The 22,676-nt window shown below is 38.1% G+C and overlaps 1 protein-coding gene across 3 annotated transcripts in view; it reads right to left on the bottom strand.

Moving 5' to 3' along the window:
- SCAPER (S-phase cyclin A associated protein in the ER) overlaps positions 1–22,676 on the bottom strand; it is a 180,075-nt gene that overhangs the window by 119,506 nt on the left and 37,893 nt on the right. For all 3 annotated transcript variants that reach the window (XM_075099952.1, XM_075099954.1, XM_075099953.1), the window contains exons 7-16: positions 21,813–21,929; positions 20,225–20,385; positions 12,729–12,991; positions 12,052–12,276; positions 10,351–10,521; positions 9,789–9,864; positions 9,217–9,334; positions 8,769–8,880; positions 8,147–8,287; positions 4,709–4,864 (exon numbers count right to left, since the gene is read on the bottom strand). In XM_075099952.1, coding sequence (XP_074956053.1) covers positions 4,709–4,864; positions 8,147–8,287; positions 8,769–8,880; positions 9,217–9,334; positions 9,789–9,864; positions 10,351–10,521; positions 12,052–12,276; positions 12,729–12,991; positions 20,225–20,385; positions 21,813–21,929 — 1,540 coding nt within the window. The remainder of the gene's footprint in view (positions 1–4,708; positions 4,865–8,146; positions 8,288–8,768; positions 8,881–9,216; positions 9,335–9,788; positions 9,865–10,350; positions 10,522–12,051; positions 12,277–12,728; positions 12,992–20,224; positions 20,386–21,812; positions 21,930–22,676) is intronic.

The raw sequence follows: 22,676 nt of genomic DNA, 5'->3' as shown, positions 1-22,676 counted from the left end.
GCAAAAAACATTACATTATATTTTATTTTATTCAAGAAATGAAGAATTACAAAACAAGTGAACTTTTTTTCCCTTCATGCACAGTATTTTGTAGTAGTGAATATGATGTTAACTGCACTGTCTTCATCTCCACAGGCAATAAGCTTGGTAATGGATAACCAGAACTGTGGCTTTCACAGTAACCATATTCTCTCCTGCATACAGTTTCAGTAACAGCATTGCATGAATACACTAATTTCCTTCTTTAAACTGAGGAACTTGTGGGGAGGGGGACAAACTGGCAATGCTAATGCCATCACACACGATGGGGGAATAGGAAAGGACAACCTGAGCAGTGATAAAGGTGCTGTGGCAGCCTCATGTGATGGCAACCAGGAGACCAACCACCTCAAGGGTTTGCATAGCTGTAGCAGGTCCTTGTACACCCCTCTGGGGAAACCTGTGTGCTCAAGCACCTTTCTGAAATGCCTGTACACCAATGCATGCAACATGGGAAATAAACAGGAGGAACTAGAGATCTGTGTGCGGTTGCAGGGCCATCATCTCATTGCAGTCACAGAGACATGGTGGGATAGCTCACATGACTGGAATGTGACCATGGACGGCTACAGGCTTTTCAGGAAAGACAGACCAGCAAGGCGAGGTGGGGGAGTTGCTCTTTATGTGAGGGAGCAACTGGAATGCATCCAGCTCTGCCTTGGAGTGGAAGGAGAACAAGTTGAGAGCTTTTGAGTAAAAATTAAGAGACAGCAAAATATATGGGTGACGCAGTTGCAGGCGTTTGCTACAGGCCACCTGATCAAGAAGAGGAAGTCAACAAGGCCTTTGACAGACAGCTGGAAGTAGTCCCTGGTCCTCATGGGGGACTTCAACCACCCTGATATTTGCTGGAAAAGCAACTCGGTGAGCCATGCACAATCCAGAAGGTTCCTGCAGAGCATCGAGGACAACTTTTTGATGCAAGTGGTGGAGAAGCCAACAAGGTGATATGTGCTGCTGGACCTTATACTAACTGTAGGGGAATAGACAGGGATCGGCGACCGGAAGATCATGGGATGTGATGGAAAGACAGACTCCTCCCCATAGGAGTGACAGGAACAGGAAGCGCAAGAGCTATATAAGTGTGTGACGCAGCTAAATAAACGGACATTTTGTATCCATCATATTGATGTCTGTGCATCACTGTCCCCAGGGTGGGTAGAGCCCTGTGTCCCGGAGATATGCGGCCCATGATAAGTTCTCCCGTAGAAGCGTACAGCTACAACTAACAAACAAGGAAGGGGTGATTGAGGATGCGAGAGTTGGGGGTAGCCTTGGCTGCAGTGACTATGAGATGGTTGAGTTTAGGATACTTCAAGATGGCCAACTTTGGCCTCTTCAAAGACCTGCTAGGAGGAATCCCATGGGCTCTGGAAGGCAGGGGGGCCCAAGAAAGCTGGACAGTATTCAAGTACCACTTCCTCCAAGCTCAGGATCAGTGAATCCCCAGGAGGAAGAAGTCAAGCAGAGGAGCCAGGAGACCTGCATGGATGACCAAAGAGCTTCTAGAGAAACTCAAATGGAAGAAGGAGGTTCACGGTATGTGGAAAAAGGGACTGGCCACTTGGGAGGAATATAGGAATGTTGTCAGGGTATGCAGAGATGCAACGAGGAAGGCCATGGCCCACTTGGAATTAAATCTGGCAAGGCATGTCAAGGAAGTGTGGGTTGGATGACCAGACAGTGAGATGGACCGTGAACTGGCTCGACAAGAGAATTCAGAAGGTCACGATCAATGGAACAGAGTATGGATGGAGGCCTGTCATTAGTGGTGTTCCCCAGGGGTCTGTGCTGGGTCCAATCCTGTTCAACATATTCATCAGTGACCTGGATGATGGGATAGAGTCTAACATCAGCAAGTTTACTGATGATACCAAGCTGGGAGGAGTGGCTGATACACCAGAAGGCTGTGCTGCCATCCAGCGAGACCTGGACAGGCTGGAGAGCTGGGCCGAGGGGAACCTGATGAAATTCAGCAAGAGCAAGTGCAAGGTCCTGCACCTGGGGAGGAACAACCCCATGCAGTGGTACAGGCTGGGGGCTGAACAACTGGAAAGCAGCTCTGTTGAGAAGGACGTGGGAGTGCTGGTGGACAGCAAGGTGACCCTGAGCCAGCAAGGGGCCCTTGTGGCCAAGAAGGCCAACGGTATCCTGGGATGCATTAAAAGGAGTGTGGCCAGCACATGGAGGGAGGTTATCCTCCCCCTCTACTCTGCCCTAGTGAGACCACATTTGAAGTACTGTGTCCAGTCTTGGGCCCCCCAGTTTAAGAAGGACAGGGAACTGCTTGAGCAAGTCCAGCAGAGAGCTACCAAGATGATCAGGGGGCTGGAGCATCTCCCTTATGAGGAAAGGCTGAGAGACCTGGGTTTGTTCAGCCTGGAGGAGACTGAGGGGGGATCTCATCAATACCTATAAACAACTAAAGGGTGGGTGTCAGGATGATGGGACTAGGCTCTTTTCAATAGTGCCCAATGACAGGACAAGGGCCAATGGGCACAAGTTGGAACACAGGAAGTTCCACCTCAATATGAGAAAAAACTTCTTACTGTGAGGGTGACAGAGCAGTGGGACAGGCTGCCCAGGGAGGTTGTGGAGTCTCCTTCCCTGGAGACATTCAAACCCCACCTGGATGCGTTCCTGTGCCCCCTGATCTAGGTGTCCCCTGTTCAAGCAGGGGGTTGGACAAGATCATCTCCAGAGGTCCCTTCCAACCCCTACCATTCTGTGATTCTGTAATAAAATAAATAAGACAAGATATGACATACCTAAAACTGTACTATTAAATCAACAAGAATGCTAACTGTTTCATAGAATACACCCAGTGCATCATAAAAACAAATACTAGTTCTGCTGGACATCCCTTACAAAGGCCTTTAAGGTAGCATTTGAAAACGGACCAGTATAGCTTGTACCTTTTGAATTCAGTACCAGTGCCACTAAATGGCAAAGCAAGCAAAAGCTCAAAAAAAAAATTTGTAGGAGATCGTGTAATTAAAAGGTTAAAATAAGCTTGATGGAAGGAAGGGTTTAAAGGTGAATCTGCAGAATTTGGTGTCAGGAGGGAGCAAGTAGACTTTACCGAACAGATCTGAGAAATAGTTGAGATTGACAATCCAGGTAGATAAACAGAAGCAGCCCAGTTTCCATAGATACTGAAATTTTATACTGTTTTTAGAATCCTTGTGATTTTAAATGATGTATAAGTCCATCACTGTTCCAGTAAATCTAAAGCAGTTATGTTTAGAAGTGTCATATTCTTCCAGTGTTTGAGGAGTTTTTGCATAAAGTTAAATTCATATTCACAGGCCAGAACTCTCATGGTTCATTTCAGTTCACTGAACTGGAATTATCTGCTTGTAGTTAAACTAACTGCTAAAAAAGTTATACTGGGAGTGGGTCCAGCTCCACAACAGTGCAGAAAAAGCTCTCCTGTGAGGGGAATACACGTTGTTTTATAGAGGACAGCAGGGGAAGCTATGCATACCTCAAAATACAGGGCTTTGCTCAACTGTTAAGCAACTTGTGCATGGAAAAAGCACAGCAGGAAGCATCAGCTTGATCCTTGGTCTGGCAGAAAGGATACAGAAAGAACAGTAGAACAGTGTGGTCATAAGTGGGATTTAGTACTGAAAGCCTGTCTGCAGCGTTTGTTCTAGTTCAACTACCAGCCTAAAAACAGTCTAAGACCTATGCAACCCAGGAAAGGACTAAAAACAATGGGAGAGACAAGAAAGAGTTAAAAACACACCAAATCCCAGAAAGGGACTCCAGAAAATCTGAATTCTAGAATAACAGAGCATGAGTAAGTACAAAAAGCAGGATCACGGAGATCAGATTTTTATGAACAACCTGGAAGAGTACTTTTCACTGATAACCTTGGAAATCCAGAAACTTTTATTAACATATTAGCTCAAAAAGAGTTTTATCCAGCACTTTTGCAGTACCTTCTGTCTCAAGAATGGCTTCTGAGCCACTGAGGTCAGTAACATGCCCCATTCTTCAACAAGGAGATAGAATCAGCTGCTAAAGCTAAGTACTAAGCTCCGGCAGAAGCTGGATTCACAGGTGATCTACACATGTGGTGAACTGAGCCATGCATAGAGAGGGAGGAGGAGCTAACATAAGAAAAAAAATTATGTTTCAGATTCTAACAGTGCCAAAGAAGTGGATGCGTGAGGCTGGGAAAATTTAGTGTTGGAATGCTGTATTAAAATAAACCAACCAAAAAAACCCAACCGAAAAAACAACCCACACCAGGATTCCTGGAACACAAACTCATTTGCATTGTGGTTTTCACTGATTCTGTAAAAAGTATGATAATTATGACAGTAGGCATATGACAAAGAATATTTTTCAGTTTCCTCTCTCAAAGTTTTGTTACCAAAATATAAGGATTTTCTTATAAGGGAGTAATAAATATTTTTTAAAAACAGCTTAAGACACGCATGAATATCTACCCAGCATCTGTAATACCTCTGCTATAGTAACTTTAAGACTTACCTTTCTCCCTCTTACTGCTGGAACGTTATAAAGGAGAAACATATTCAAGTATACTTTTCTGAAGTTGAAGAAAGGAGGTAAGATAGAAAGCAACAAAGACCACATAGCCAAAATGAAATACAAACATATACTTCATTGTCCCCCTGCAACTACAGATATATTATACCTGAACTGCTTCATCTCGTGCTTGTTTTTCCTCCTGTCTTCGTTGACGCTCTTCTTGTAATTCATTCAAGCGTTGTTCATATTCTTTCAGTTTATTCAACACATCATGACGTTTGTTCTGAGCTTCTAAGGTGTTTATAAATGCAATTTCATTTACCTTCAAATAATCAGAAAGTGTTAGAAAAGATCTGAGAAGTTGAAGTAAGTTTCATTGTCCATTAATTCCACCCATCTGATGATTATCCATTTGATAATTAAACTGGTGGAACATTTCTCCAGAATGGGCTGGAAAACTACTAAGCTGAGAATAAGGCTTTGGGTTCTTTTGTTTGCTTTGGCTTTACTTTTTTTGTTTTTATAAAAAGAAAAACAAACCAGGATAACCCATGGAATATGAAAGAGAGAAACTGAACTGTATCCAAAACCCAAGAAACTTTGGCTAAATACCAGGAAAATCTTCCCAGCCTTCTCAGCAACGAGACTTCATTAGTCTATTCTCTCACTCACAAAATGTGGAATGCGAAGGCCCAGCTGGACAAATCAGTAAAACACAAGTGGTAGTAGGATCCAAAAGGTGTTTTGATCTAACTTTAAATATACGGGTACCTCCTGAACAAAGAACTGAAACTACACATACTATTAATAAGAAAAAAACAAACACGGTCATTGTCTTAATATTTCTTAACAGTATGGCCTATTTCATGAAATATTTTTTTTTCAACCACAAGACAGCGCAACACAATGGAATAAAAAAAGAAAATAATACAAGAGGGCTAACTTTAAAGTACTTTAATGTGTATGCCAAAATATCAAAGAATATGCTTTTCTACTACTTAGGTTCATGAAGGTAATCAATATTTTGTCCTTGCTACAGGGCTGCTGAACAAAATTATTCTCAGTTTCAGGCTTTTAAATGCAAATGCTTTAGAAATTTATATGGATGGGAAAAGCAAACTTTTTTATTTTATTACATCAAAGTTAAATAAATTTTAGAACCACAGTTATTGAGGAAAATTATAAAAATTTATCAGCTATAAACCGTATTCAAACCTATGCCTGATACAGAAATTCTTTTGCTGTAGTCAAAGTTCAAGCTCTGTCTGAATCCACAAAGGAAATGATGACAGAGAAGATACATGAACAGACAACAACAGATCATGCAAAGGGTGGTATGATATTTTTGTTGCTTTGCTTACTGACTCGAATCCATTTACAGAATGGATTTCACAGTTCAGTAAACAAGTAAGCACTGGGAATTTAGATAACCGATTGGGCAGCAACAGTTACCATGGTCTTCAGCTATACTACTCATCAGGTATTTCTCTAAAGCCTTCTGGCCCAATTAACCTTTATTTGCAGAATACAAGAACCTCAAGAGGCAGCAGATCTTACACATTTAAACACACACAACACTTGAAACATCTGCTTCGCTGGGGAATTATGGCAAGTGTCATTTAGTTAATATGATTATAGAAGTCACACCAGTGTAATGAAATAATAATGAAGGTACGTTGGACTGATCTAGAAATCATTTTAATCCAAGAGACAAACAGCAACTAAGTAAAAAAGCTAATTCAATTTTATTGTGCTTATCTTAAGTGGATGAACAGCTGCATCAATCACAGCTGGGATACATGCTCATTATATAATGTAACATTTTAGTTTCAAAGAGATGCATGTATCTTTATTTGGGAAAAGCAGCCTTTAGAACAAAATACTTCATTTATGTCATGCTGGTTTTGGCTGGAATAGTTAATTTTCTTCACAGGAGCTAGTATGGGGCTGTGTTTTAGATTTGTGCTGGAAACAGTGTTGATAACACAGGGATGTTTTTATTACTGCTGAGCAGGGCTTAGAGAGCCAAGGCCTTTTTTTCTGCTTCTCACCCCACCCCACCAGCGAGCAGGATGAGGGGCACAAGGAGTTGGAAGGGGACAGCTGACCCCAACTGATCAAAGGATATCCCACACCATATGATGTAATGCTCAGCAACAGAACTAGGGGGTAGGCTGGCAGGGGGAGATGCTGGTCAGGGAGTGTCTGGGCATTTGTTGTCTGGTGGTGAACAATTGTTTTCATTTGCATCACTTGTCTTTCTTGAGTATTATTTCTCTCTCTTGGCTATTCTCCTTTTCTTTACAATTATTATTACTATTATTATTTTTCCCCCATTATTAAACTGTTTTTATCTCAGCCCATGAGACTTCTCACTTTTACACTTCCAATTCTCTCCCTCCTTCCCATCGCAGAGGAGGGAAGTGAGCGAGCCACTGGGTGGTGCTTAGTTGCCAGCTGGGGTTAAACCACAACAATGTTTATCAAAGTAATATTAATAAGGTAAACCAAAGAAGGGCAATGAAACTGGTGAAGGGTCTGGAGAGCAGGTCTTATGAGGAGAGGTTGAGGGAGCTGGGGTGGTTTAGTCTGGAGAAGAGGGGGCTGAGGGGAGACCTTATTGCTTCCTACAACTACTTGAAAGGAGGCTATAGTGAGGTTGGTGTTGGTCTCTTCTCCCAAGTAACTAGCAATAGGATGAGAGGATGAAACGGCTTCAAGCTGCATCAGGGAAAGCGTAGATTGGGTATTAGGAAGAATTTCTTTACTAAGAGAGTGGTCAGGCATTGGACCAGGCTGCCCAGAGAGGTGGTGGAGTCACCATCCCTGGAGGTATTTAAAAGACGTGTAGACATGGCACTTCAGGGCATGGTTTAGGAGACATGGTAGTGTTGGGTTAACAGCTGGACTTGATGATCCTAGAGGCCTTTTCCTACCTTAATGATTCTATGATTCTATGAAAAACCATTCATCTAGTGCTTGTCTTATGAAATTACGTATTAAAGTCAGAAGAACACTAAACAAAATATTTACTTAAGAATAACTGCCAAGCACTAACTGTAGGTTTCTATTTATTTCCAACTGTTTAACCCTATTAGTGGTACAAAACACAGCAACAGAACTACTGTTTAAGCACATAAAATGCTGGATTTAGAATGGATATTTAACAAAGGAGAAGAGCAATGAGCTTTCCCCCCTTATCATTCTACATGCTGGAAAGCAGAGAATGATAATCGGACCTTCTACTCCTTCCAGGAGGACTAGTTATCACTGAAAATGCTGCCATACTCTCTGTGAGGAAAAAAAGCAGCAATACAACTATCAGCTCTTAACTTCAGCCCATCTTTTCTTCCAGTCCAACCCACCACAATATCTAATAACAGGTAATTAATTTTAAATTAATATTAATAGAGAATTATTGATAGATTATTAATAAATTATTAATAGAGAAATATTAATATTAATAGAGAAAAATTGCCTGTTTTGGAGATCAGCATTTATCCACTTCACCATCCTTCACCACCTACTTGTGAGCACTCTGAGGTACAAAACATATACAAGTGTAACTGGTCAAACAGTTCCCCTTTAAAACAAAATAACTTACTTTAGCTTCTTCCTCTTGTGCTTTTTTCACAATTGCTTGTAGCTGCACTTCACGTTTAAATTCTGCATGGAGTAATTTTTCCTCCATCATCCTGCGTCTTTGATCTAATAATTCTTCTTTCCATTTCCGTACATCTTTCTCCTATATATAATGAGTAAATTCATTACTATTACAATTATTGAAAACAGGGCCTGAATTTTCCTCAGATTTTTCTGATATTTGAAGCTTTCTTTACAGTAATAAAACATTTTGATGCCCTACACAAAGCCTGTATTAAGTTTAACCCGAAGTACGTGCACTGAATTGCTAACTGCTTCAGTTTGGTGAGTTTAGCATTTATGTTGGATACATGCAACACATTTCTACTTTTATCATGCCTTCCCTGAATCTGAGTCAGTATAGTATATCCGCAACACTCTCACAGAAGTTCACAATTTCAAATAATGCTTTCTTTAACATCTGTCATGCACGACTCACCTGTGAAAACTATGTAAACTCAGACTCAGAGGAAAATTTCATTTCACTGCTAGTTTTAATCTCTAACATTTCTAGACTATGTGGGGGAAAAAAAAAACCTTCTGAAAGGCAGCAGACTGGCTCCTTTCTATTACAGAAAGCTTACCCTCTCCATTAATTTTTGAAGCTTCAATGTCTTTTCTTCACGTAACTTTTCTCTCAGCTGTTGAGCTTTCATTTGTTTCTCTTCATGTTTCTTCTTGGATTCTGCTATTGTTCTTTTAATAATAAACAAAGCAGAGCAAAAGCAAGTGGGACAACATTAACTGACAGTGTTGCAAACATTTCTATGTCATTTTGAGTAAGAGAAAACAAACGGGCCACTGGAGGGCAATTATTTCCCCTAAATGTAAATACTGTTCTTGTAGTATTCAAATCTTTACTTACTGGACAATGTAGCATGAACCTAGTTCATTAGGAAAATAATATACTGATTTCTACAACTCCTTCCCCCCACAGACTTAAAGAAAGTAGATTTATGAACAGTTTCATGCAGCCATGAGTTTGGTTGCTTGTTTTCACAGCCTAATCAAGACAGGTAACAACTCTAAAACCTCTTGCGTGACGGTGATGACAGTTTCTCATGCATGTGTATTCCATGTCCAGGCGGACGTGCAGGCTCTTCTTCCACTCTGTCTCCCCAAGAATTACTCTGACGCCATGATTCACGAGCTGTACATAAAGGAAACAAAAACTTAGATAATTTAAACACACTTTCCTGGGACAAGCGCAATCAGTGAGGCTTAGCTCCTCTTGAAGCTCTCTCTCAAATAGCTTCTCTTGAGCCCAAGTAAGGTGCAAACACAGACTGAAACATCTCTAATCCCTGTGCATTTTTGATGCTTAATGGTTCTATTATGCTTATGTTAAGATAAAACTGCATAACAAATTCTAAAATTCTAATAGAGAGATAGGGAAGAAAGCTGAAGAACAAAGATACACGGAGAGAGTTTGAACGCGCAAGTCCATCTTTTCTAAGGTAATAACATTAAAAAATAATGTAACTTGGAAAAATATATAGAGGTTAGGGGATCTTCTGAAACCTTAACTAGCCGTAAGTACAATGGGCATTTTTCTAAAGTTTGCTGTCAGTTCAACAGGAGCACGTTAATGTATGAAAATTTACCTTCATAATCTGCCAGAACATCATTCCAGTCCATAGACAAACCGCAGAAAGATACGCTTCCATTGCCCATACTAGCCTGAAATTTAATATGATCCAGACAGTAAAATCATAAACCTTAAAGTACAGGTGTACACACATTAAACAGTGCCAACTCAGCAATATTCAGCAGGGCGTTCAAACTGAACTAGCCATCTCAAAGCCAGATGCTGTTCCTGACAGTAGAAACGGAGACTTCTGCTTCACTGAGAGTAGCTCCTGTTCGGTAGCAATGAAAATAACAAGTCCCAGCTCTCCCAGTTTTGCACACAGAAATAGGCAGCAGGACAACGACTGCAACACCAGAGGACTTTGTATCACTCAGCAGCACCATGTTGCTGAGTTTAGTAGACTAGATATAGCTTAGACAGTGTGGTATAATTATTACATTACACTATTTATTTTATTTGCATGTAAAACAGGTTACATTAATGCAAAAATGAATGCTAACAAATTCTATATTCATACTCTGTTGACATCAGAAACAGCCTGAAACTGGGTACTTCAAAATAAATTGAACACTCACAGAGAAATCGCTGTCGTTGTCAGTCTCGATATTAATGTCATTGTTTTCCTCTGCTTCAATCTCTCTAGTTAGCTGCTCTTCTTCTGCAATAGCACTAGCAATGGCCTCTTCATTTGCCTTTTCCAGGCGATCTGCTAACTCTTCTTTTTTAGCAAGGACTTCTGCCATAGACTATAGGAAACATGAAACCAGAAAAACAACACAAAATCAGTAGCAAGCACAAAAAAAAGTGGTCTCCATATAGTTAATATGAATTATATGACATTTTGTTCAACTTCTAATTACTTGTAGTTCCTTTACTGCTATATTTTCTGAAGGTAGCTGAAATATAGACCCCACTGAAACTGTTAGCAACTATTAACTCATTTAACAGCTATACAAAACACTTAAGAAATTAATTATCATTCACGTAATTCCAAAATGAACTACATTAACACTGTCATTAAAAGCAAAGACAGTTCTTCTCGAATTCATTTAAATACCTAGTTTTAGGGACTAAGCAACATACTCTGAAAGATTAATGGCATGCCCTGCTATTGTCTCCAGCAAAGGAATCATGCTCCAAAGTATTATTTAAAGATTAAAATGGATCGGCAGATGAACTGTATCTGGAAACTTTACTGTAATTAATACAATGGAATCTCCAGCTATACTTGTTTCAACATGAATGTCAAGATAGCTAGGCAAGAATGTAAGCCTGAATATGCTGACTGTCTTTTCCTTCTCCAATGTCCCGTATTACCTGGTTCATTTCCACTCTGGCTACCAAACAATGTGCCCCAATACACAAATCGGTGTTCAAAGCAGTCTAATCAGGAGTAGTAAAATGCTCATGAGACACACAGACGGCATCAAACTGTCAGCATCCTGAACTGTTAATAATTGACAATCTGAAACAATGTTAGTGGATGAGATGCTACAAAGGAGCTCTGAAAACAAAGAGGTACTTAGAAATTACCTAGCAGGAGTCCAAACTTCTGCAAAGCAGAATTTTAATCTAGTTTCTGAAAAAAATCAAAACAAAATATAACCTGAAAGTATAACCTGTATTTTACATAGCATTACTGCAATTCTCTACTCAGAAAATCCCAGTAAAGCAGACAGACCTTGAAATCTGCAGAATCCTACAGAAAAGAAGGACATTCTTTTCAGGAAGCCACATAAAAACAGCATACTCACTTCACATTTGTTCCTTAAGAATGGCATTAGTCCAAATTGCTAGTTGTATAGAAAGACCCAAGAGAGCAGTTCAGCTAGTCTTAAAAGGCAGAGGTCTACATTTGTTTCTAACAGAATTTTGATATCCCATGTGTTTCCAGTTTGAATAATTAGCAAAACTGGAGTAAGAATTTAGTAAGAGTCTGACTTAAAATGATTGATAGTGGAAGGAAATGAAAAATGAAAAATTATGGCAAACATACATGTAAAAAAAAAGTAATGAGAGCACACGATCTCTTTATTCCAAAGAACGCATTTATATCTTTTCAGTTTAAGTTCAGAAACTTTACTGAAATTAAATCCTGTCATGAAAAGTATCTGTGCAATTATTTTTTCTGCAGTAAGTACCTTATAGACTTTTCTGCAATTTCTACAGCAGGCTAACAATAAACACTGTGCAACACAGAATGAGAAAATTAAGGCTTATGTATTTTATTGAATCAGAAATCTTATAAGACTTCTTACAAATCTGGCAGCACTAACATTTGAAATATCCGAAGGATCCATTTCAGTTTCAGTTTTAGCTTTTTCTGTTCGATGCTGGTTTACAGTATCAGTGATCAGGAAGGAAGCTTCATTAGTCTGCAGAGTTTTTGAAGTACAGTCAGTATTTGTAAGAACTGGAGGCATCTCAGACACTGCTTGTAAGGAATCTTCTTGCAATGGTGTGCCAGCGCTCCCATTGCCTTCTGAGGGGTGTGCTGTGAACTAAAAAGAGGCATTTGCAAAATTAACAAAATGTAACATACTGACTTTTAAAGTGTCTAGAGTCAGAAGGATTTTAACAAAGTACCTGGCAACCTTACAGTGAGTGATGCAAATAACTTCAAATATTTCAGTTGCTCATAACCTTGCAAAAGCTGGATCTTTCTACCAATAATCTTCTGTGTGAGATGTGCCTAATGTTGAGTTTTTAGAAAACATGGAAACCTGTCCACAGCGTTGTAAAATGTATGATTCATCTCATGATTTTTAACTTGCCCATTTGTGCCAACACCTTAATGTGTTTCCAGAAAGGTAACTGAAATAGCCATTATTTTTAAAATCCTCTTCCAATCTGGTTAGTGAATAAAAGCTCTAGACAACAATACCTTTAGAAAATGCTCTAAAGAAGAAGTTGCAAGATTTAAAGTTAGAAAATGGTTCAAAATTGTACTGACCTGAGTCCTTTCAGTAAGAGGACCTTCAGACTGATGTAAAGGATCTTTCTGTATAACCTCTGTGCTTTTGGATGAACCGCTGTCAGTGAGTGAACTCCCATGCTTATTCTCTGATGGTGGTGAAATGACATTTTCTTTGTCACTGTCACCTTTAGACTTCAGTGATTCTGCAGCTACAGCAGTTTTTGTTGCCAAAGCTGTGGATCGAGATCGAACAGGTCTTCCACGCTGAACTGTCTCCCAGCCCTCTGCATCCTTTCGATCTACGCAAAAAATAAAACACCCCATTCTAAGAAAGGAAGACTTATAAATACAAGTATTATAAACAACTGTTTTATTACAGTGTCACATAAATTGCATGACAAAAATGTTCTGTCTAAAAATCAATTTTTAAAAAAATCAATGAAATTCTCTAGCAAAGCTTTTTATTTCAAGGAGTGCTATCAGTTTCACAAACACTGAACAACTCTATTCAGTTCTGTTCCTTCCAGAAGTTAAACTACTTGTACACAAAACAATGTGAAAAATGGCAACATGTACTTAAGTTTTGCATGCCTATGCTGCTGTTTCATCAAGCACAACAAAGCAACCATGCTCTTGTTCTTCTTTGTAGCAACAGTAACCTTAGAAGCCTTTTGTGAAAGTGCAAAATCTCTGCAAGTACAGACATAATTACACGTGTGATGTGGCTTACTATTCTTTCAGAAATGTTTTCTTTTTCCATTTGTTTCATTCTGATAATAGAAGTACAGTAATCAGTGTCAGCTTTCAGAAAAATTCTTTTCCTGGATTCCAGGAAATAGCAAAACATTGTTACAGAGGGACTTCAAACTGAAGGAGAAAATGCAAGAGCAGTTTACTTCAATTTACTTTGGTGACTAAATAGCTGTTAAATACAACTTGCTGATCAACATTTCCCATGTCTAATCTTGGTACATACTCAAAAACCTTTCAAAGTTACTTTAGGCAGACAAATGTATCAGGTCTTAAGTGAGATCTGATTTCTAGAATATCAAGGTGAAACTCCCTTCTCTATATATAACATTTTTGTGGGCAGCAATTAATACCAGCACATAATTTCCCATACATCTTGAAATGACTCCAAGTGATTCTTTTCAGACCTGACAATACAGTCACAAGTGTGAAAGGTAAGTTCACGAGTCTATTTGCTGAACAAAACTTCTTGCAAAAAACTCAAGAATTATGTACAATATTTTCCAATATATTTTTGGTATAAGCTATTTTTAGGATCATTCACATAAAAGGAAAAGAAGGGTGTAGGAGATTATTTTTACCTGGAGGAATACAGAATCAAGAAAACCCAAAACCAAATTGCTTGCTTTACAGAGGGAAAAACACCCAGAACAGAACTTGTATAACAAAATTCATTCTCTAGGTATTTCTTCAGCTTTTACTAACAGAGCTGGTCCTGCAGCTCACACATTCATGTTTGAGCTCTGGTCTTTAAGTTTAACATAAATGGGAATAAATATGAGTCGTCTACTTTGTCAAAAAGTCATTTGAAACACCCAAGGGTAGTGAGAAACAGAATGAATGTTATGATGAATTGTACGTTACCAACAAAGAGTTGCTTTTAAAAATCAGATCTCAAGAACTGGAATTTTTAAGCCAAATAAGAGGTGGTTTAAAAAATATAAGATACAAGCGTTATGCTCTCTAAAAATACCACCTGCTTTCAGTAGGAACCCATGATGGTTAGGTTACAAGAAGTGAACCATCTTTATGGACTGACAATAACATCTATATGCAGGTCAACACACCCACAGGGAGATTAAAGAACAAAATACTTTTTCTTCCCTTCAGAACTTCTTTATTTCAAAGCAATTTATAGTACATAAAATGGACCTATCTTAACAGTAATTTTCATGGTCAAAAATCCTTGAGTCTTTCTATATTTCCCTCCAGGGCATGTGTTTCTGGCAACTCTAAAACAAGCACCAAAATTCTGATGCCAACACTTTCACCAGAAGTGCTACCCTACAAAGCACTGCAGTGGCACAGGTCTAGGACTGTCAATAATCATGAAGATTATTTTAGGTAAAAGATAAAAGTATTGTATCTACTGGCCTAAACTACCTTTAGGTGCGCTTGAACTGGTGTTCAACATCAACAGTAACTACTAAACTGGAAATTAGCCTGAGCCAGAACTAATGGCACCTTAATACCTTGCTACCCTTGGCATCTAGCGTTTTACAAACATTCAGTGCTCATTTAACTACAGGGTTCTTTTAACATCTTGGGGTGAAACACAGCAGCCTAGACCAGTGGCTGGTGTAAATTATGAGTTAACAGTGAACAGGACTGTACTGAAATTTATCTTAGCTGAGCACCTCATGCTCAGCTGTTTTGATGTAACTATATAATCGTTCAGGAACCTTAACAATACTAGTAATATGACAGATGTAAAAAGATCAAGCTGATATTTTACTGTTAAAACCATTTTACTCCAAAAAATTAAATAAAATTCAAAAACTTTGTATGAATAATTACAGCTGATCTCTACAGATTACTGATGGTAACCAGACACAGCATACCTCTGCAAAACACCTTTCTGTGTTGATTCCCCCTATGTGCGCTTGCAACAATACGCACCACTTATTAGAGAGGGGAATGGCAGTCAAAAAGAAATGGATTATATTTTTTGCTTTACCACAGACTTTCCATTAGACCCCTGTAAGCGACTTTGACTTTATTTCTTCACCTCTATATGGAAAAAACATTATTGCCTACAGGACCAAGTGATCTAAATCTGATTACCCTTTCAGAGACAATCTTATCTCCCACAACACTGCAGGGAATAGGGTTTTAATTCCGCAAGGATCACAAACAGATTTACTGCACAAAGTTCCAGGCACACAGCCTGTGTAGAATATGGCCCTGCATTACACAGGACATTAAGGACTGCTTAGGCCTCTTGTATATCACAGTTGCTCCTACCTCACCGACTTTTGTCATTGGTAGGACCACAAAGATTTTGCCGTATATAGCTTATGATAAAATTTGGCCACGAAATTTTCCTGGCAAGTAATATACAGACAACAAAGAAAGAGACTGTTCAGAAGACTGCTGAAATTATCAAAAAAACCTCTATTGCTTCACTGCAGCAGACTTTTGGATTGTGATTCTTCTTGCTTGTCATTTGCGCAACAAGACTGTTGCAAGAGTTCGCTTCAACTTGTTCCACAAATTGAAGTCAGCTCTTACATAAGGCATCTTTTCTATGTTAAAAATGGTCAGGAGACACCCTTTAGTAGTATCTACTACCTAAAGATAGTTTATACTAACGTTTAGACAATAAGATATATTAATCTTACACATATCTTAATAGTAATTGTACTAATATTTTCTAATACCTTTTACTAATATCTTTACTAATATCTACTGAAGTTACTTCTACAAAAAAAAAATATCTTGCCTGCCTTCCCTATTTGATTCCTTGTTTCATGGCATATTTCCTAGTACTCTAAAATGATAGAACTACTCTGAATAAAATTATCCAGAGCATGGAAAAGCGATAATCACACTTACTACAATAAGAATGCATCTTTTAGTAAAAGCTATACATGTTCAATTTTCAGTTTGTATTTGTTCACTGTCAGATTCATAATTATTACTCAAGACTCATCCAATTATTTTAACAGCACAGAAGTATGTTTTGTCTTTGAAAGAATGTTTTTAGGTGAATTCTTGAAATACAAATGAGTTTTTAATGCAAGAACATAATCAGACTGTTGAAATATTTGGAATCGGTTTACCAGTTTTATGCCATCTGACAACAAGCTATATACAAGAATTTACTTTCTCATTTTAATTTATTTATCAGTTTAGTATTCAGTCATCTCCAGGCACGTTATTAACAAAAAGTTTGCAAAGCACCCTTCCTCCCTTCCTTCACCTTTTTCTGGAATCCTTTTCATATAGCCCAGTAGCCATCTCCACATGCTAAGTATCACATGCTGGGTTTGATTACTCCCAGAGTTTTGTTAATGAATAATTCATTTGACTACCTTGATCATTCTCTAGTTTCATTTGCACTTCCCTGTCCCTGCTTGCTCTTGTGTTACATAGAAGCAACAAGCCATCTGTTGCCTAGAGGCCCTCACAGCCATCAGGGCCTTACTCTTTCAAAGTTACTCCGTCTGGAAGAACTGGCCAAGCAGCCTTACTGGCAACATCAATAAAATAAATCCAAGCAAGTACATGCAAAACTCTTAGGAGTTCTACCTCTGGATATCCGTGTCCCTTCTTAAAAATTTACTTGCAAGTAATATACTACTAAAGCCTGTTTGACCTTCTCCACTCATTACTGAAGTTCAGCCCCAATTGTTTTTTAAATCTAAAGTAGTAATACCATATCTGAGAGGCACTTTGGCAAACTCTCATTACTTGAGAATCTAGAAGCAAATCTAGAAACATGAACTCAGCCGAAACACAGTTACAGGGCAGAAGACATGAAAACCAGAACAATAAAATACATTAAAAAAAATTTTAATAACCCCCACAACCCCACTACCAGAGAAAATGTAGTGGTGCAAGAAGCAGTATATTTAGAAACCATAACAACACATGGTCAGTTAATAGGAAAGACTTTAATTGAGATGTTAATTGTCAGACTACTTTTAATGGTCACTTAAAAATAAGAGAGGGGAAAACAGATTTAAAAAATTAATATAAGATTTTCCACAGAAATTGTGCTTAAAAATTTGACAGTCCAGTCAGGAATAAGCTGCCCTTTGCTGTTCGTGGTAACATTCCTGCAATTTGTTCTCAGGATGCAGAAGTTACAGCTACTTCCACAAGATCAAGTACCAGCATGTCTGAGCCCAAACCAGGCCAGTTATTTTAGAGGACCATATGTCAAGTCTTAGCTACATTACAAAGAACATCTATTCACAACTATGTACATGAGTAATTAATACAGGAAAGATAATAATAATTAGTAAAATTAGATTTCAAGTGTGGCAACAGAAAAAAACATTCAATATTTCTGAGAAGTTTGCATGTTCCTGACTGCCCTTTCTCCTAAGTTATGTACAAACAAGTATTCTATTTGTAAGCACCTACTTGCAGTCTTAATACACACTCTAAGCTTGTATCACCTATCTCACCTCTTATCACAAGGACCTGGGAATTAGTTTCATGCTAGGCTATTGCCTCTGCGTACTACTGTTACTAAACCAATCTTTTCTTTTGCCCTAAACTGGTCAGACAATAAGACTAGGCTATATTTCATAGTGTAAAAAATACTCAAGCATGAAACCCAAAATTTTTTTTTTTTTTAATTCAATAAAATATTGAAGGTAACAGTGAGTTAATGACGGAAATTATATTAAGACAATTTAACCTCATTTAATTATGCACCCAGAAAAAAATAATTTAAAGAAATAAGTGAAAAAATAATGCATTTTCGCTCTCCCCAAGGACTTTAGTTAAATTTGGAAATTCCATCAACCATGAAATAGATACAGTATCATACCACCCATCCACTTCATAAAACCGGTATGAGATCTAACGATAATGCCACTGGAAATCACTGGAGAAAAGGTGTTTTAGGGAAATCTTGCCACTGTAAGTCCCAGCTGGGCTTTAGGGGGGCAAGAGAGCATTACAGGGTGGCAGGAGGAATACTCCCTCCCACAAGGCCTGAATGTACCTAACAGCTGTGAGCACATTAGCTGGCAGACAGGCAGAGCAGATGATACACAAGCTTCATATCTGCTTCAATAATGCATGTGAAGAGCCTTTGTGACTCCCTTTGCGTAAACTTCACAGATTGTCTTGTGCTCCAATCAGTGAGGTTAATTTGATTTTACCAAAGCGATTCTAGCCTCCATACAAAGGATAACGTGCTCCTAAAGAGAATTTGATTTGTTAAAAACATTACAATTCAGCCATGACAGAATCATTGAAATTCTCCAATGCTGAGTGTCAGAGCTAAGAGATTATTAAGAATAAACAAAGGCTGTGGAAGAAATTACTTATTTCTTAAAATAAAATGTTTCAAGTCTGAACTGTATAGTATATATGTTCATTTTTTAAATCACTGAACACTTACAGGTCAGTATTACAGGACCTAAGCAGTTTTGCTCTTTCTGGAGCTCATCAGGTGCAGGTAATGACCAATAAAACACAGCACAACACTGACAGGCTTTTAAATGCCTAAAACTAACACAAGGATAAGGTCTTCTGGTTTCATTTTTGTTACCCAATACATTATCCAAATGGAAATGCAGATCAGTTTTATTCCCTATGTAGCTATTAACATTCTCCATACGCACAAGAATTCCTAATAAAGGTATTTTAACAACAGCTTGGAGTTTGTCACTTTAATATGAGCGATAGTAAACAGAAAAAGGTTTCATACTCGCAAAAATTAAAAGTGGAATTACACTTTCAGTTAGCGTTGAAAACTCAGCCAAACTGCTACTGTTCTCAAACCAGCTCACTGCAACTATATACAGCAAGATACTCCCTCATACAAACAGCATCAACCAGTTCCCATTCAAACAACCATTTTTAGAGTATAGTTTTGATTGCTCTTTTCTAAGCATAAGAATCCACATGCTACTTAAACTTATGTTAAGCTGCAAGACACTTGGACAAGGTATTTTAGTTCTATAATATACCCCAAGTCTCCAAACCACTATACATGACTCCTACTACTATCTTCTACATACAACTATGTTAAATTAATACATTATTTTACAGTATTTTTTCTTTTAAAAAATTATGAAAACATTTCTTTTTAATTTTTCTTTAGAACACCCATTCCTACATCCTGCTTGCTGATTTTGCAGAAAGTCATCTGGGACCATGCATGAAAAAACTGAATGAAAAATTCACCTCTGGAGACAATCTCAGGGTTCCAGCGTGTGCAAATAAACTATAAACCAAAAGGTAAAGTTTTTTATGTCTACAACTAAACAAATCTTTTCTAGATGAAAAAGACCCTGGCATCAAGCATTCTCCAAGGAGAATCTTTAGAGAAACAATTCATAGCTGAATGTGGTCATTCTTGTCCTCAAAGGAAAAATAAATCAATTGTTACTTCAGCACAGTTCTGATAACATCATCTCCCTGGGTACATAAAACTATCTTGAGCTCCTTTACAGATTCCTAGATGTGTATTATTCTTTATATTGTTACCACATTCCAAATTGCAGTCAGTTAGATTACCAGTTTGTGACCAAAGACCTTGTGTTTCTTGGGGTGTTATGTACTGCTATTTTAACAGATCAAATTCTAGTTAGTGGAAATACAGTGGAATGTTGCCTATACATGAAAACACAGCTTTGTCCCAAAATTAACTGTTACAATGATCATGTAAGGCTGCACTAATCTTCTGTCTCAATACTTAAACATTGTATTTTGCAAAATTATACTTCATTTTTGTTTGAAAATAGTTCATCACACTCTGAACTGATTCTATACCACACAGTTTGTGAAAATAACTTAAGCCACTTAAAGAGACTTGCCATTTTTCCGCGATGACTTCTGTACTGGAGGTGGCAGACAGGTTTGTGATGTTGCTAGCTCAGGACTGGCAGCTTTAGTTCCATGATTGGCTTTCACCTTATCAGCCCAACTTACACCAGAAGGAGACAGGCGTGTTGCAGAAATTGTCACTGCAGGGTTCCTGAATGACAGTCATAGCTCTTTTTAGTGTCTAATCAAATAACCAAATGGTTTGTTAGAAAACTTTATCAGAACACTCTATCCTTAATCTTGGTGTTCACTGATTCAGACTGAGAGGTAGTTCCAAAATTTTAAAAACTTCTAGTGGCTGAAGGAACACACAGCACTGTATTGATGAACAAACAATTCCCACAAGAAACATTCTCTGATACTAAATTTTCAAATCACAGAAATAAGCATATGGTGAGTATTTACAGCTAAATGTAACAGCTCTTCTATTGCATCTTCCTGGGTCCTGCCCAACTGCATCAATGAACTGCACAGAATGGGTTGCAACTGTTACTAATACGAGGAGTCTAACAACGCATATGTGCAAGAAGTCCAAAAAAGTGCAGGTTTAATTGTAAATGTTGATCACACAAATCCATAAGGTACCCTGTTCCAAGGTTAAAGTAGTAAAAGAATAGATCTATTTGCTATTATCCTTTTAGCACAAATAAATTGTAAAACAGGAAGGGCGTTCTATTGATTTTCAGAAGGATCCAAATGACTGACTAAACTTTGAATTTCTGGATGGACAGAACTGTAGTGTTTTTTAAATTACTTTGTTTTGCCTTTTTACAAAAGTTGCCATTTCCTGCCCAAGGTTTAGAGCAAAAAACCTGTATAGTTTTATTTCAGTGAATGCCAGCAGATTTTTTTAAATTGGGAAATGGTAACATTTATTCCAGAATCACATGTTGCGGAAGTGTCCAATTCTCTTCTGTAACAAGAGTCATTTTATCTGCACTCATACAACTGATTTCACTTCCCAGCTTTACAATACCAACTAAAACAATCGAAAAACCCCAGCTGCTTCATTAACTGAAACAAACCGGGGGAAAGAAATTGAGATCTTGCAAGTTTCAAACAAATGTGTAGAAAGCCTCCACATAACCAGGCTGTTCACCTATTTCAAGCCCAGTGAGATGTCAATTTATCATTATTTCCTATTTTTATCACGTCAGTTGTCAAAAAAAAACTATCAGTAATAATTCCAGAAATTATAAAAACCTGGCTGGTTGGCTTGTTTGTTTTTAATAATCCCCACTGATCCTAAAGGAATGCAATACCATTTCATGTGAGAAAACCAGAACAAGAGACTAAGCCCTGTACCGTGTCTCTGATAGTTCCATACAGCTGAGCCAAGAGACTGTCAGACCCATGCAGTACAGAATGGCTTTTCCTTTGGCATACTCTCCAGGTTGCAGCAACTTACACTGAAAAGATCCTGCAATTTGCAAAACACATCTTTGTGTTGAATAACCAAAGATGGACTTTAATCTTCATTATATTAATTTCTGAAGTAATTTATGCTTTCGGCATCCAAAGCATTGCATAATAACAAATACTGCATAGCTTTAATAAACTTATGATCTGGTTTCATACCCAAAATTTAAACTTCTTCGAGCGTTTGATGTCACACTAATTCTATCTGTTGATGGACTTGGAATCACATGACGTCCTGGAGACATTTTCTTTACTTCCCAGGCTAATGAAGTAGGTCTGCAAATTCAGGAAAAAGAGAGGTTTAAAAACAAAATTCACAGTAACTATTCCTCTACCAACTTAAAGGAAAAAGAGCAAAACAAATGCTATAAAGTATTAATGAATACTGCTGAATTTAATCATACATCTTAGCAATTGCTTCTACACCAACTCCAAACTGTATTAGCCAGACCTGTATCAAAAATAATGCATACTCTCAAGAACTACAATGCTTATTTTAAACGTCAGCGTGGGACCAAATATCAAACCAACCAGTTAAAAAGAAAGGATCAGGGATAGGACTGGAGATATCTTCCAGTTCTAGTGACAATAACAATGCACATAAAAGGTCACAACATTTAAAGTACCCTACGTTTCCCTACCCTGTGCTACAGAGCATTCAATACAGTTTAAATGCTGCTTTGATTAACATAGGTATCAAATATCTCCAGTACATTAAAAAATTTTAGAACTAACCAAATAAAGCACCTTCCACTCCTATTATACTATTGACATACCAAACTTTGTCAGCAATAACGTTTACTGATAAATGTGTACTTGCAAAGATAACTGAACAGGTTCATTTAAGTGGAGGGGGTGGAGGTTAATGAGGTTGTATTGGATAGCGTGGGACCTGAGCATGATGGTATGGAATAAGGGGTGGATACTGTCCTGGTTTCAGCTGGGATACAGTTAATTTTCTTCTTAGTAGCTAGCGTGGGGCTACATTTTGGGTTTGTGCTGGAAACGGTGATGATGCAGAGA

This window comes from Phalacrocorax aristotelis, chromosome 7, assembly GCF_949628215.1.
Source record: "Phalacrocorax aristotelis chromosome 7, bGulAri2.1, whole genome shotgun sequence".
Lineage (NCBI taxonomy): Eukaryota > Metazoa > Chordata > Aves > Suliformes > Phalacrocoracidae > Phalacrocorax > Phalacrocorax aristotelis.
The sequence above is the reverse complement of the archived record's forward strand: the minus strand, read 5'-3'. Positions and strand labels throughout refer to the sequence as shown.